At 40.4% G+C, this 13,298-nt stretch overlaps 1 protein-coding gene across 1 annotated transcript in view; it reads right to left on the reverse strand.

The window, feature by feature from the left end:
* LOC147707022 (adhesion G protein-coupled receptor F5-like) overlaps positions 1-13,298 on the reverse strand; it is a 580,791-nt gene that overhangs the window by 404,037 nt on the left and 163,456 nt on the right. Inside the window, exon 2 of the mRNA XM_086926246.1 lies at positions 7,077-7,213. Coding sequence (XP_086782372.1) covers positions 7,077-7,181 — 105 coding nt within the window. The 5' untranslated portion in view covers positions 7,182-7,213. The remainder of the gene's footprint in view (positions 1-7,076; positions 7,214-13,298) is intronic.

The raw sequence follows: 13,298 nt of genomic DNA on the forward strand, positions 1-13,298 counted from the left end.
ACAATATTTTTGCAAATGATATCTAAGACACAATATTTCTTTCAAACAATATTGCTAACAATGTTATGACATTCAACAATTCCTATCCCTCAAAACTCACTTTCTATGTACCTTCCTGTCTATACATAATGCTATTGCTGGCTCACTCTGAATCTCCCTAGGACCATTTATATAGAGGAACTTTCAAGAGTACCTTGTCTGAGTGAAAAGAGCATCCGGCCCCAGTATGGTACATCACAGCAAAGGACCAATATGTGGCGGGTCACGTGCATAGTGGTATGGGTGTGTGGAAGAAAGGACCTGCAGTTGGAACTCAGACTGTAAGCGCCACATGCTGTAGGTAACTCATATTCTTTATGTAAGTATTAACCCAAATACCTAGTAGTACCAACCATATTTATTAGAATATGGATGAAAGAGTTACCTGCCAAGTTTAATTATTAGAACATTCTCGCTGATAATCAATCTAGCAGAAAGCCTACAGGAATAAAATTGTGCTTACATCAGCAGAAAATCCATCTTTTTAAAAACAAATTGGAATAGAAGTATAATACGTCACCCATAAACCGGTTTGCAGCATCCTTCTAAGGAAGCTTGACTGAGAATGCTAGTAGCGCTATTCCACTAAGTGATAAAGGTGCAAAGTGATATAGTGGGACGTTGTGAAATGCACAGTGAAGGAGTGTTGGATGCCGTGTTAAGGTGCAATAGTTTCTGATTTTATGTTATGTAGTATGATATAATGTTATCGGGTCGTGAATGGGGTGGTGTAATGTAGAATGATTGCAAAAAAAACACCTGATGGACGGAATGTTGCACAATGGCAAAACATTCACCCCCAGTCACAGATCTGGGTTAAATCCATTGTTGTTTTGCTCACCACACCACCCAGTTCAGACATGGCCATATGCAAATCAGTCCTGACCCTGTGCCTCACGGGAACAGTCAAGCCCTAACTGCCAAGCCAGGTCTTCCTTGGACCGGAATCAAGCATCCTAGGACCGGTTTCTGGCTATCAGCCGTCATCAGCCAGGATAGCTTGATTCCAGTGGCATGGAGGGCACGGACTCAGGTCTGAGCATACCCGTCCTGTTAAATATTGGACAGATTTGTTAGCATGAGCTGAAAGCCATTTTGTATTTCTGGCGGCCATTTTGTCTGCCATGTGCTCTGTCCTACCTTTCTGTTAACTGCTCTTGTAGCCTGCCTAGAGACAAACTTTGTTTAGCATCCTCCACTTCGCACATGCCCAGAATGGCCTAGCTAGTAGAATGCACCTGCTTCTCTAGTATAACTGTCAGGCTATTTTTGCTGCTTTATGGAGAAGTAACTCTCCTCCCACTGTGTTGAGCAAGTAGATCTTCTATGCCCAAATTAGTTATTTTGCAGCTTACATGAGCCAGGACTGCCCCTTGCATTTATGCTTACTATGCAATTCTAAAGCATATATAAAGCCCCAGTGTTCTGTACTCTTTAGACTGTCTCATTCAGTTGCTAAGGCTTCTGTGCGACGGAGTCTCACCTCATTTCAGTTCAATAAAAAATATCCTTTATATTTCAGCTTCTGTGCCAATTTCTTCTTTGCTGGTTTAACTGAACTAAGTATCAGTGGAACCCCTGAGAAGTGGATTTTTGATTACTTCAGTTTGGCGTCCAATGTGGGGCTCATCAGAAGTGACTATCTGAGGGAGTGATCTTGTCAGGAGACAGAAATCTACTGAGGAGGACAGGACAGGATTCTACTAAGGAGGTACTCAGTGCATGGAGATTCTGGGGATTGTTTGTCTCTGCAGCCCAGTATATTTCTGATCTTCCTGATTTTGCTCCTCCACATGATGTCACCCCTGACTGAGAACCTTTTTGGTGTGAGTATTTAAAAAAAAGAGAGACCGTTAGGTCATTTAGAACGTGGCAGTTAGAATGTAGACAACCATTTGTTTGGTAAGAACCTTTTTGCGGCACTTGTTGTAGGTTTGAAACCAGATTGGTAAGGTAGTCTAGGAACACTTACCCGGGACCCGATTGGTAAGCTTAGTTTAGGTACACTTATCCGGGAACTTGATTCTGAATATGAATATGATATGAATTTGAAATTGGCCAAATATTGAGTTAGTCCTATGAAAATGAATATGTAAATATATGAGATGCAACACATATAGGCAGGTAATGAGGAGATTTTTCTCTACTCCTATGCACTATTTTTGGCATGCCTGTTTCAAGCATACATAGAAGAATGTGTTACTTTTTGAAAGGTACCATAGTGAAATGTAAATTGAATTAGCCGGCTCCCTTGAGGGAATATCTAAATAGGTTTAGGTATAAAAACATATTTCTTCCTTGGTGATTCTGTCTCGCCAGGGAATTAAAATATGGACATAATACATATAAGGATCTTTTTCTGTGCACTTATAAATGGAGAAATGCAGAGCAGTTTTTTGGTGTTCTGCCAGACAAAGCTAGTGAATTGAGTGTATTTTGGCTTCTTGAAAATAAAACAGTCTGTTGGGCTGTTTTTTTTTTGCAGTCTTTTGGAATACTATTGAGAAGCTCTTCTTGCAAATATGACTTACAACTAGTATTTACAAATGGTTTGGTTTAACCACAGTCTGTGGGCTGTCCTTTGTTTCTGTCCTAAGTGTTGGTCTGTGGGTTAATCGTGTGTTTAAATGTCTATGTGGTTCGTGGTTTTCCCATTGGTGATACTTCTGTGAGTAAATAGCGATTGCGCTCTTTGTGTAAAAATGGCTAGCCCTAAGCGCACTGTATAGTGTGTGCTGAGTGTTTGACCCCTCTTCTGTATATGTATGGAATGAGCTCAATGTGTTGGTTTGTGTTTTTTTTTGCTGTCATCAGTCTGTTATGCAAAATGTCATTTAATTATAATTAAATAAAAATTAAATAAAAATCCAGAAATTAACCATATGATATGCTAAATAACTACATGTTACTATTAAATTGATAAGAGTAAGCAACTATGCAAATGTAAAAACCGCTAATGCTTAAAAGATGAAATTAGAATTCACATTGAACAGGAATAAAATAGGCCTCAAAAACGAAACTGTGTGTTTTACAATAAATAAACAATTATAAAATGTTACAACATTTTCCTTAGATACATTGTGTTAGATATAAACAGGCTAACACATCATCTGAGTAAATTGGATGTTGCTGAACTAAACACATATTATAGAACATGCATTGAAATGCCTCAGTTTTAAATAGACTGTCACCATGCTTACATTTCAACACTAAAAAAGGTTTCCAACAGCTGTGTTTTAACTGCCGCTGAGCAACAGCTGTTGTTTTGATTGTAGACCACGGATAGACAGGAATGTTGACTCAGCTAGGATTTTGTCAGTTAAACACGGGGTAAAATCCTGCATTTCAGACTGCTGTTTTAAAAAGTTACAAAAATCAGGTTCATTATTTTGGATAACAGGAAGACATTTAAAGTAAGGATTTTCTTTCTTAAACCCTTTTTACCTAAGCAGATTTGTGGTTCTGATGTTAAATAATTATTGTCCTTTTAAAAAGTGGCGCAAAATTTGTCATGTTTCAAGTTAGGCTTCTGTGCTTAGCCTTATGAATGAATGCGTCTAAATATGATAGGAAAAGCAAGCTTCATTCCTTGCCTATGTGGAATTATCAAAATGATTGGTTTTATAAAAAAGAATATTATATATTAAAATTATTTTAAAAATAAGTGCTTTTAAATAAATTTTTTAATATTTATAAAGCTTAATACTCATACTGTGACCTCCTGGCATCAAAATTAAATTTAAGTTATGTTGTACCGCATAATGAGGACATTTGCGTTTGAAATATCACTCAGACGTTAAAAACACATTTTTATAAGGGTATAAATGAGATATTTCTAATGTCCAATCTCTTGGATTTGTAGAGAACATTCTGAGGAGGACTATTATGCAAAAAAATTATAGGGTATTCATTTTTAAGTGCCCCAAATATCAAAGTCGAAATTGGGCAAAATTCACTAATTTAAAAACAAATTCTGCCATTCTGAGCAGCTTTTAAAGTACCTTAGGCTTCACTAAATGCATACATTTAGGTATAAAAGAAATAGCTATATTGTTAGACAAGTATAGTGCACACTGCTTACAATTGAAAATAAATATAAATGAAATTAAATATAAAAAACCAGCAGAAGTTATTCTTTTAACTCTAAACTGCCAAACGGGGAGATACGAGCTTTCCAGCTTTCTGTCTCTAGGGTGACTTTGAATTGGAAAATTTGCACACAGAAAAGGATTGCTGGGAAGACTTAAAAGTGAGTTCTATATTTAGATGCTTAGCAGGGCTCCCAGAGCAAGTTCTGCTTTGACATTTTGACATCTGAAACTTTTTGAAAGACAAGATGGCAGCGCAGGGAAAGAAGGAGGAGGTGTGCCTATTTTTTGTTGGCAAAAGCAAGTTTTTATGCACTCATATGAATATACCACAATACAATTGTATATGTGAGCTTGGCTATATATACAGCACTAATGTTTTTAGTTTGGCGCTTACTAGGCCTGAGGCAATGAAATTTAGTTTGACTTCATGTGCCCTCATGTTTCACTTGTGCATTTGCTAAAAGGATTGGGGTTTGGGTATTCATGTTTTTTTTTAGCCCTCTCAAAAGTGCTAATTACCTCCTATAACTTTGTTTATGCCCAGTTGCTACAAAAAGGGGTTGATACTGTTGACAGAAGTGAAACCTGTTTCAGGTTTCCTACTGTCAAAATGGGGGAAGGAGGCTAGCTCCTCTACAAATTAAGGCTAGGTAAAATGTATGTTGCTCTCTCTTTTTCTCAATTTATTTTTTGCCTGTTTAAGCTGTCTGTGAAATAGCAATGAGACATTTAATTGGCTATTCAGTAATACTGTTTTAAACATTGTTAACATTAATAAAATGAATAAATGTAAATGTTATGTTACTGCCCATCCTGTTTGATGAAATTATGACAGGATCAGTAGTCTAGATTGTTGTTCCTATGGGTAGTTTTTGTTCTACAAGTCTTAAGGTGATAACACAATGATTGTATGTTATTCTCATGCTACATAGTTTTGTAAAGGCAATGCTAGTTTTTTAATAGCTAGTCTGTGTAAATTAACTGACAGTCCTTATTAGACCTGATGTTGCATAGTTTGGATCATGGAAAGTAGAACACAGGGAAGATGTCCTTTTTCATTGTAGTCCCTTCAGACTTTATGTGCATTTTCCCAAGTTTCTAATGACCTGCCTGTGCCACTCGGGGCCTCTTGAAAGAGCACGACTAGTGCAGGGTTTTGTTAAAAGCAGTGTTTAATAATACCCAATGCATTTCGGGCCAACATTGCCCTTCTTTGGGGGTCACTGTAGATAAACAAAAAATATATATATGATGTAATACCATCCCATCTACAATGAAAAAGGACAATAAACAGAAGTGAACAAGAATAAAAAAGTATGAATGTATTGAAAAAGTGTCAAAGCAACGCCGAAGATTCCACATGTTGCAGTGCATTTGGTTTGGGTCGAAGACACGGCCCAGTTTCCATGTAGTCATTTTAGTTAGCCATGTGCTCGCCATGTGCGGTTTCCCTCTTCAGAGCCTTGCACATGCTCAGAAGGGCCTAGCTAGTGGAATGCACCTGCTTCTCTCATATAACTGTCAGGCCATTTTTGCTGCTGTATGGAGAAGTTACTCCTCCCACTTTGTTGAGCAAGCAGATCTTGTATGCCCATATTAGGCATTTTGCATGCTTACGTGAGCCAGGACTGCCCCTTGGTCTTATGCTGACTATGTAACCCTAAGCATATATAAGGCCCCAGTTTTCTGTACTCCTTAGACTGCCTCATTCATTTGTTAAGACTTCTGTGTGACGTAGTCTCCCTCATCTGAGGTGAATAAATGCATTCTTTTTATATTACAGCTTCTGTGCCAATTTCTTCTTTGTTGGTTTAAAAGGACCAAGTATCAGTGAGACCCCTGAGAAGGTTTTTATGTTCTTCACTGCCAAGCCATGTCTTCCCTGGACCGGAATCAAGCATCATAGGACCGGTTTCTGGCTATCAGCCGTCATCAGCCTGGATAGATTGATTCCTATGGCATGGAGAGCACGGGACTAAAGTCTGAGCATACCCGTCCTACTCGGGGTGACAAATGTAAAAACAACACTTGATGGATGGAATTTTTAAAATGCTTTAAAGATACACGTTATATTATGGAGAAATGTGGTATTTTGTGTTTGTTTTGCAATTTGGAGTGCTGGCGTGTTTGTTGTACAGTGTGGCATGGTGTGATGTTCTATAGTGTTATGTGGTGTGCTGTGGATTGATGGGGTGTGTAATGTCATATAGTGTGATGTGGTGTAATGTAGTTTCTACAATGTAGCACATTATGATGGTGTGTGTTGTAGAGAGCGAATACTGTGTTTTTGCATGATTTGTTGTGTGCCATGTGGTGTATGGTTCTGTTATATGTTGTGAAATAGTGGTGTGGTGCAGGGTGATGCATGTTTTTTTATCATTCATATTGTATGCTTTGATATGACGCGATGAAGTTTAATAAAGTGAAATAGTGTATGAGGTTATGGCAGTGTTAGCTTTTTATGATGTGACTGGTTAAGAAGGATAAAGAAATGCTTTCCTTAGTAGCAATCTGTTTATAACGTTGTCATGGGTTGACGTTTCTAATTTGATGTGTTCTATCCTGGAGGAAGTTAGCAGCAGATAGGAATTTTTTAGGAGATGTGGAATCTCAACAGGCTTTTCAGGGGTGCAGTGGAGGGCATTGTATTTAACAATGTTAAGGAGCTCTGTATATTGGTTTCGACTAATGCAGAGTGAGGTTTACCGGGCTACTGTTGCTTTTTAATTTACTTTCTCTTCTTGACAATTCAGGCATGAGCCATTTTGTTTACATTACCAGAATTTTAACAAGAAATACAATGACATTCCTTATGTGAGTTCCACTGCTTCTCTCTCTGTTGGTGCATGATTTGTTTAGTACTGCGACAGAACAATGTACAAATGTGACAAGCAAGAAATACATTTTGTAGTAATGCTTATATAATTAATATTTTCTTTCACTCACCATAGGATAGAAAAGGGATTCTAGACTCCATTCTAGAGCACTTGTAGGTGATGTGATCACAAGAAGAAATACAGGGCAAGATACCACAATCCATAGGAACCGCATTTCTTTTGATCCCACAAAGTATTATGATGACACTGAAACACAAAAAAACGAATCCGTATTAAACAAAAGTTCCTGTTTTTTGCTGCCAAAGTGAGACATTGACAAGAAAATAGCATATGGGCAAAAGCATAATGTTTGCAAAAAGGAGTTGTTCCCGGCCACCAGTTATGGGTAGGGTGGGTTTTGGTGTGGAGATAGAGGCTGGCTGAGAACCTAAATCTGTCTGTATTACAAGGTAATCCCCTAATAAGGGGGAATAACTGGACCCCTTTTTCCGAAGAAATTCCACATGGTTTTTCATTTTTGGGGGATTAGCTCTCATTTACCATGTGCTTTGAGCTGAGGGGAAATAACAGTAGGAGCCACTGAGAGGCAAGGTGCATGCTGAGGGAAGAGGGGACGTGGCTGTGGGATGAGCATTATGTGTTCCTCTGGTGACTTAACAGGGAGTTGAATGGGGTGGGGGACGGGCGGGGCTGTACTTGCAGCCCAAACCTAAAGCGATATTGTGACCTGAAAAATCAGGGCGGATGTTCCAGCACTCATGAAATCTGGGTGCAGGAACAACAGGAAACTAGACATTAGGCAGAGTGGTATCCCACTTTGGAATACCACTCCACTCAACCTGTATTCTTGGCCATAGTGGCTTCAGGATAGCCTATGGTCACATCGCCCCTCCTTTCTACTGCAGTCCACAGAACTGCAGACATCAACACAAGTCTTCCCACAGAGAGGGCCAGATAGCAATGCTTTGTGAGGGGCAGGCCTGTGGTACTTTATCAGGGAGAGGACTTTCAGTGGAGTGGAGACAGTAAAGTTTGTAACACGATCTCCTATTTCAAATTCATATATTTCATTCAATAGTTTTGAGATAATCACAGTAGTGGCTAAGGGTGACGTGCAACATTGTTTATGGGCTTCCAGAAACTGGGTTAAAAGTGCCAGTTTTAGGTGATGCTGGAACCCCCAGGATAGTACTCAGGAGTTTTTGATCTATAGTATCTTCTCCCATCCGAAGGCTGAGTAAGTGTATCATATTTGCTGGTTAAGCCTAGAAATGGTGGACCATATTTTGCAAATGTGCTTCAATGTATTTCTAGTACTGAACCACTGCACCCTATTCACTTCCACAAAAGCAGGGTTGGAATGCTGTTATACTTCACATGTGTGTCCTACCCTAAACGGAGGACGTGGGCAGTGATCTTTTTTAGGAGTATGGAAAATTTGCGGTAAAATCCTTCTGAACAAAAAAAAATCTTTCTGTAGGTAACTTCACTACAATATCATTTATTTCACAACTTTACATTGCATTCAGGACCAATTGGAAACGTACAACCTTGAGGTGTAGCTTTGACAGAGAGTTATTCCACAGTTGACTGGGCTATTTGTCTTTATTGCTTTCAATCATGAGTTAGTATTGATTACTGACCAAAGTGGGTGAAAGGCTGGGAGTCTGCAGACATGTTGGGTTGTGTTTTGGACACTTTGGACCCTCAAGAGGAACTTCAGGAAGAAGTTCCAGAAGTTTGTTGCAACTTTGGAAAAAAAACTTCATGAGATGGCAGACTCAACCGCAAGACCCAAGCCGGCAACCTTCAACTGCGATCGGCCCGGATTCCATGTTTGTCCCTCTGAAGAGCCCCGGAGGTCCAACTTGCAGAGTTTGACTTGAAGCTCTATGAAAGTCAAGCTGGCAAATCCTCACTGAATCCAGACTGGTGAAGAGCATCTAGAGACCTTGGAAGAAAAAGCTCCAGAAAAGTCTTCAATTCCGAAAGTAAAATTTCGACCGAGGCCTACTGCGTGGGGTATCTGAGAAGGGCTCCATCGCAATTGGCCGGAACTTTGACGTTGTCCCAGGCAAACAGGACCAGATGTCCTAGAGTGGATCTGTAGGCTGTTAAGCACTATAGAGTGGCAATTCTTTAAAAAAAATCATCTCTCGAGCTCCTTACATTGGATTAGTGTAATTTTAAAGATGAAAATATTACCGATTTTTAGTAATTGGTGTAGGATTTGTATTGTGTGTTGTGTCTTAATTATTTACTGAATTGATGTTTTTAAATGCTTTACATACCTGTCTCCCAAGATAAGCCTGCCTCCTCGCAGCCAAGCTACCAAGTGTTGAGCATGGGAATAATTTATGGAGACCTATACTGAGCCCTAGATCATGGTTTGTGATCTTATTGCCAGTGGTAGATATATTTTTCCATAGCTATTAACCAACTTTGCAACAATACCACTCTACGTAAGTAGAGCTAACCTAAGGTGTGTGGTATTTAATGGTTGCCTTAAAGATGTAATATTTTAACTGGGTAACTACATGCTGAAACACGTATTGGAATGTACTGTACATGTTGCCTTGGTAAATTGAAATTCCAAGAGGCTGGATCTGCCTCGACAAAATTGTGAGTCTGCGTTCATTACAACATTTCTGAGAATTGTGATTCCTGTACATACTCCAGTTTGCATATGCATCGGATTTCACCCCTCAGGGCATTAGTATGATTTTTATTAGAGTGAGAGACTCTCCAGGGGCTGCAAAGGGACACGTTTTGCATCTTAGAAGCCAACCCAAATATATAAGTATCATGACTTCTAAGCACAGGTTTTCATACATCAATTTCTCATACTTGAAGCAACTTTTTGTTTGGTCACTAATACTCGACTAAAACAGGCAATTCGTTCAGCGCGCATATGAAAGAGTGCTTCTTCACCACATACTTACAACCATATCAACAATATTTCAAGTGTATCCGTATCCTAGGAGTATAATGCCAAAAATGTTTATGTCATACTGATGTTATATATTCATAATGACCCTTCCCCAGAAAGAAATGCTTGCTGTAGGACTGTGGCATAGTGTGTGGAGAATATCCCTGAATGTCATTTATTGTAAATCTGCTGGAAAGGGTAGTTTGACAACTATATGAACTGACATTGTGAACTTCTATTGTTAGGGCACAAGAGAATAAAGCCCTCGTTACATTTGGACACATAATAGTAATTAGGATGAAAAAAGAAGTTGCTATCCAAATCAGGATTACAACTTTCACAGTAATATAGGACTTTTCCGCTACACAAATGTCGACAAGTAAAATCTGGTAGGATTTGAGAGGGGAGAATACCGTCTGTACTGAACTTTGGAACTTGGAAGAAGGTAAAACATGCGTTATTCAACATGCGTCATCACCCATTCTGCGAAATTGGAAAAGGGTGGTAAAACATCCCCTGATCAATAAAGGACCAGCACTGGGGGCAATAATACTTCACTAAATAATAGGCATCATAAGGAGGATGAGGACTATTAAACTTACAGTGTGCACACAAGTTTGCTATGATTAAATTGAACTTCTTTCTTCCTTACTATCAGTTTTAATAAGGCCTAACTCATTTTAAAAGACAGCAACATAATTCCCACATGAAAAATGTACTTGTTTATGCGTACACATTCCATGCATTTCACCTAAATCACACCCAGTACGTAAGACGCATTTATAAAAACTTTTACCTTTGGTACAATGTCAGGACTGAACTTTGTTTTTCATTTTGTACTTCTACAAGTATGTTAAAGTGGCGGCTGGCAATTATGTCAAGTGGAGAGGCAGGCAAATTGGTGAGAGCACACACTAAATCCATTTTTTAAATAAAGCAAATAAAACATTACTTAACGTGCTTGCTGCATCCTCCTGACTTCGGTTCTCTTCCGACGTGACGTCCAGTCCTGGCTGCCCTTCTGCATGAGAGGAGCGTCAGGATTGGAGTGAGCGGCCTCTATCAGAGCTCACAAGAGCACTGCAGACTCTTGCTTTCTACAACCCGGCTGTTTGAAGTCAACTGGGCTATAGAGGTTTAAAGTGCACGTGTAGCTGGCCATAGCAAGACGACTGGCCAAAAAGACATGGGCACTTTAAACTCCCGGCTGCTGCCATTCAGCAGGCCCCGCCCAGACCCCCCCCCCCCCGGCTCCCGTCCTGACACTCCGTTTGGAATGGGGTGATGAAAAAAAACTGGTAATGAATTAACTTCTTTGCATTTTATTTTTCGTCTCTGGGGCATTTCAGTGGAGCAACGCTACTCTGCTATAATGGACGAGCCTCCCCTGCACGTATGGCCGGGATGCCCGCCACCCCCTCTCAACACAATCCCCAAGGATGGGAGAAGTCGGACACAGGTTTGAACTTTTGGAAGGCGGGAGGGAGTCACCCTCCCGGCAGTATTTATTCAAATATGAAACAAAATTTAAAACATTAAATAAAAGTTTCATAATTATGTACAATTTTACATTTATTACATTTCGATGAAGACATGTTCTTTGGCTAACCTTAACAGATCTCCAATACAAAGGTTTCCTAGCCGAGTCTAACATCCTGCAAATGCATCCATTCTAAATTAAAATTGTACATCCTAGCATTACGGGCCAACGGCAAGGTCTTAACCGGTGTCAGACCCCTACTACCAAAACTCACGCCCTCACGGTGTGAGTGGCGCATGCGCAGAGGACTCTACCCTCGTTGCCACCTGTAACTTCCCTTGTCGTGGTGGGGGCCCCCTTTCCATTCGACGCCATCTTAAAGGTCGTCCGAGTTCCCGTGTGAGGTATCTGTAGGAAGGACAGCGTGGACTCCCCCCCATCCCCACACTCTCTTTCCGCCGTCGCGGATATCCGGCCCCCGGGAAATTAGTAGGAGGGGCATCTAGCCACCTCCCCCATGGGAGGGGCCTATGGCCGTCTCCCCCTAGGCAACCCATTCTTAGTGGGTGCCGCCTCCCCGTGGGAGGGGCCAATGGCTGCCTCCCCCCGGGCGCTCCCATCCATTCTGGGTGGCGCCCCCCTCTAGGGACCTTGAAATTACTGCTCACCGATCATGACCTTATCGCCCGACCAAAAATAAATACGACAGTTGTTTACCTACTAAAGAAGGAAAAAATTCTGACATTATCTTACAGGCAGAAGTCACATCCTTATCTTAAACATTCCTTTACTTTTCTACAAAGGAAAAAAGGCCTATCTCAGCAAAACTTTATTTAAAACAAACATTGCCATAAGGGGCTGGTGGGTGGGTCAAAATTGCTGCTTGTTCCGTCGAGGGCTCACGAGCAACGAGTGGGTGCAGCCTTCAGAGCACAGGAACAAGAGGACGCTTTTTCGGATTCCCGCTCTATTTATTCTTCTGCGGGAGGGCGTGTACCCTCCTCCGGTACGCCTACTGGGCGTGGTCTTCGGTGTAGGTGTCTAGGACAACCCTTCTTGGGTGGGAAAAGGCGCGCCGCTTCGGGCATACCAGCCGAGCCACGCCCTGGCTTCCCGGGGGATCGGGGCACCCAACCATACGTTCGGGGGGACCGAGTGGTCACCCCTTTCCATTTATCATTTATTATCATTCGAGGATTTGAATTTATTGTACAGTAGTGTAGGGCATTTGCAGGTATTTCTGGATTGAGCCATTGTGAATAAAACAATCTTAGCATAAACATCTAGTATGCTTCTGGACTGTTGATATAGCACTGTTTTGAATTCTGTTTGTCTTTTACCCCCAACCATCATGCTCTTCAGGCTGAGTTGGACCAGGCCTTCATTCCAGTTAGAGGCACACTAATAGAATAAATAAATATGGCATTATATAAGCCAGTATTGTTGCGAAACATTTATATAAAGGTTACACACCTAACTTGGCTATCCGTGTTTGACAATAACAGTATAGATCAAGGAATAGAGAATTGTCAACATTTCCCTTCATTTGCTTTCAGTGCCTGCTGAGCTCGGGCTACAAGCAAATTATACACAAGGATCCGGAGTTAAGGTGCAACTTCATTTTAAAACTGAAAAAGGCCTATGAAAAGGTGCATTGTGTTAATGATCATTTCTTTTATCTGTTGTGATCTACAGAACACAAGTTGAAATCCCAATAAAGCTAATTCAACCCCCTATCCTTCTGAGGCTGATACATTGAGTAATCATTTCTGTTATTTACAAAGCAAAACTGCATATAAAGCAAAAGCAAAATTACTAATATTAGCGATATGGATCAGCTTCAATCTCTGCCCTTTTTATAAGCATCTGAAAGCATTTCTTCTAATGGTATATTTTTTAAAGTGTTAACACTCCCTGCGTAA

This window comes from Lissotriton vulgaris, chromosome 6 (genome assembly GCF_964263255.1).
Source record: "Lissotriton vulgaris chromosome 6, aLisVul1.2, whole genome shotgun sequence".
Lineage (NCBI taxonomy): Eukaryota > Metazoa > Chordata > Amphibia > Caudata > Salamandridae > Lissotriton > Lissotriton vulgaris.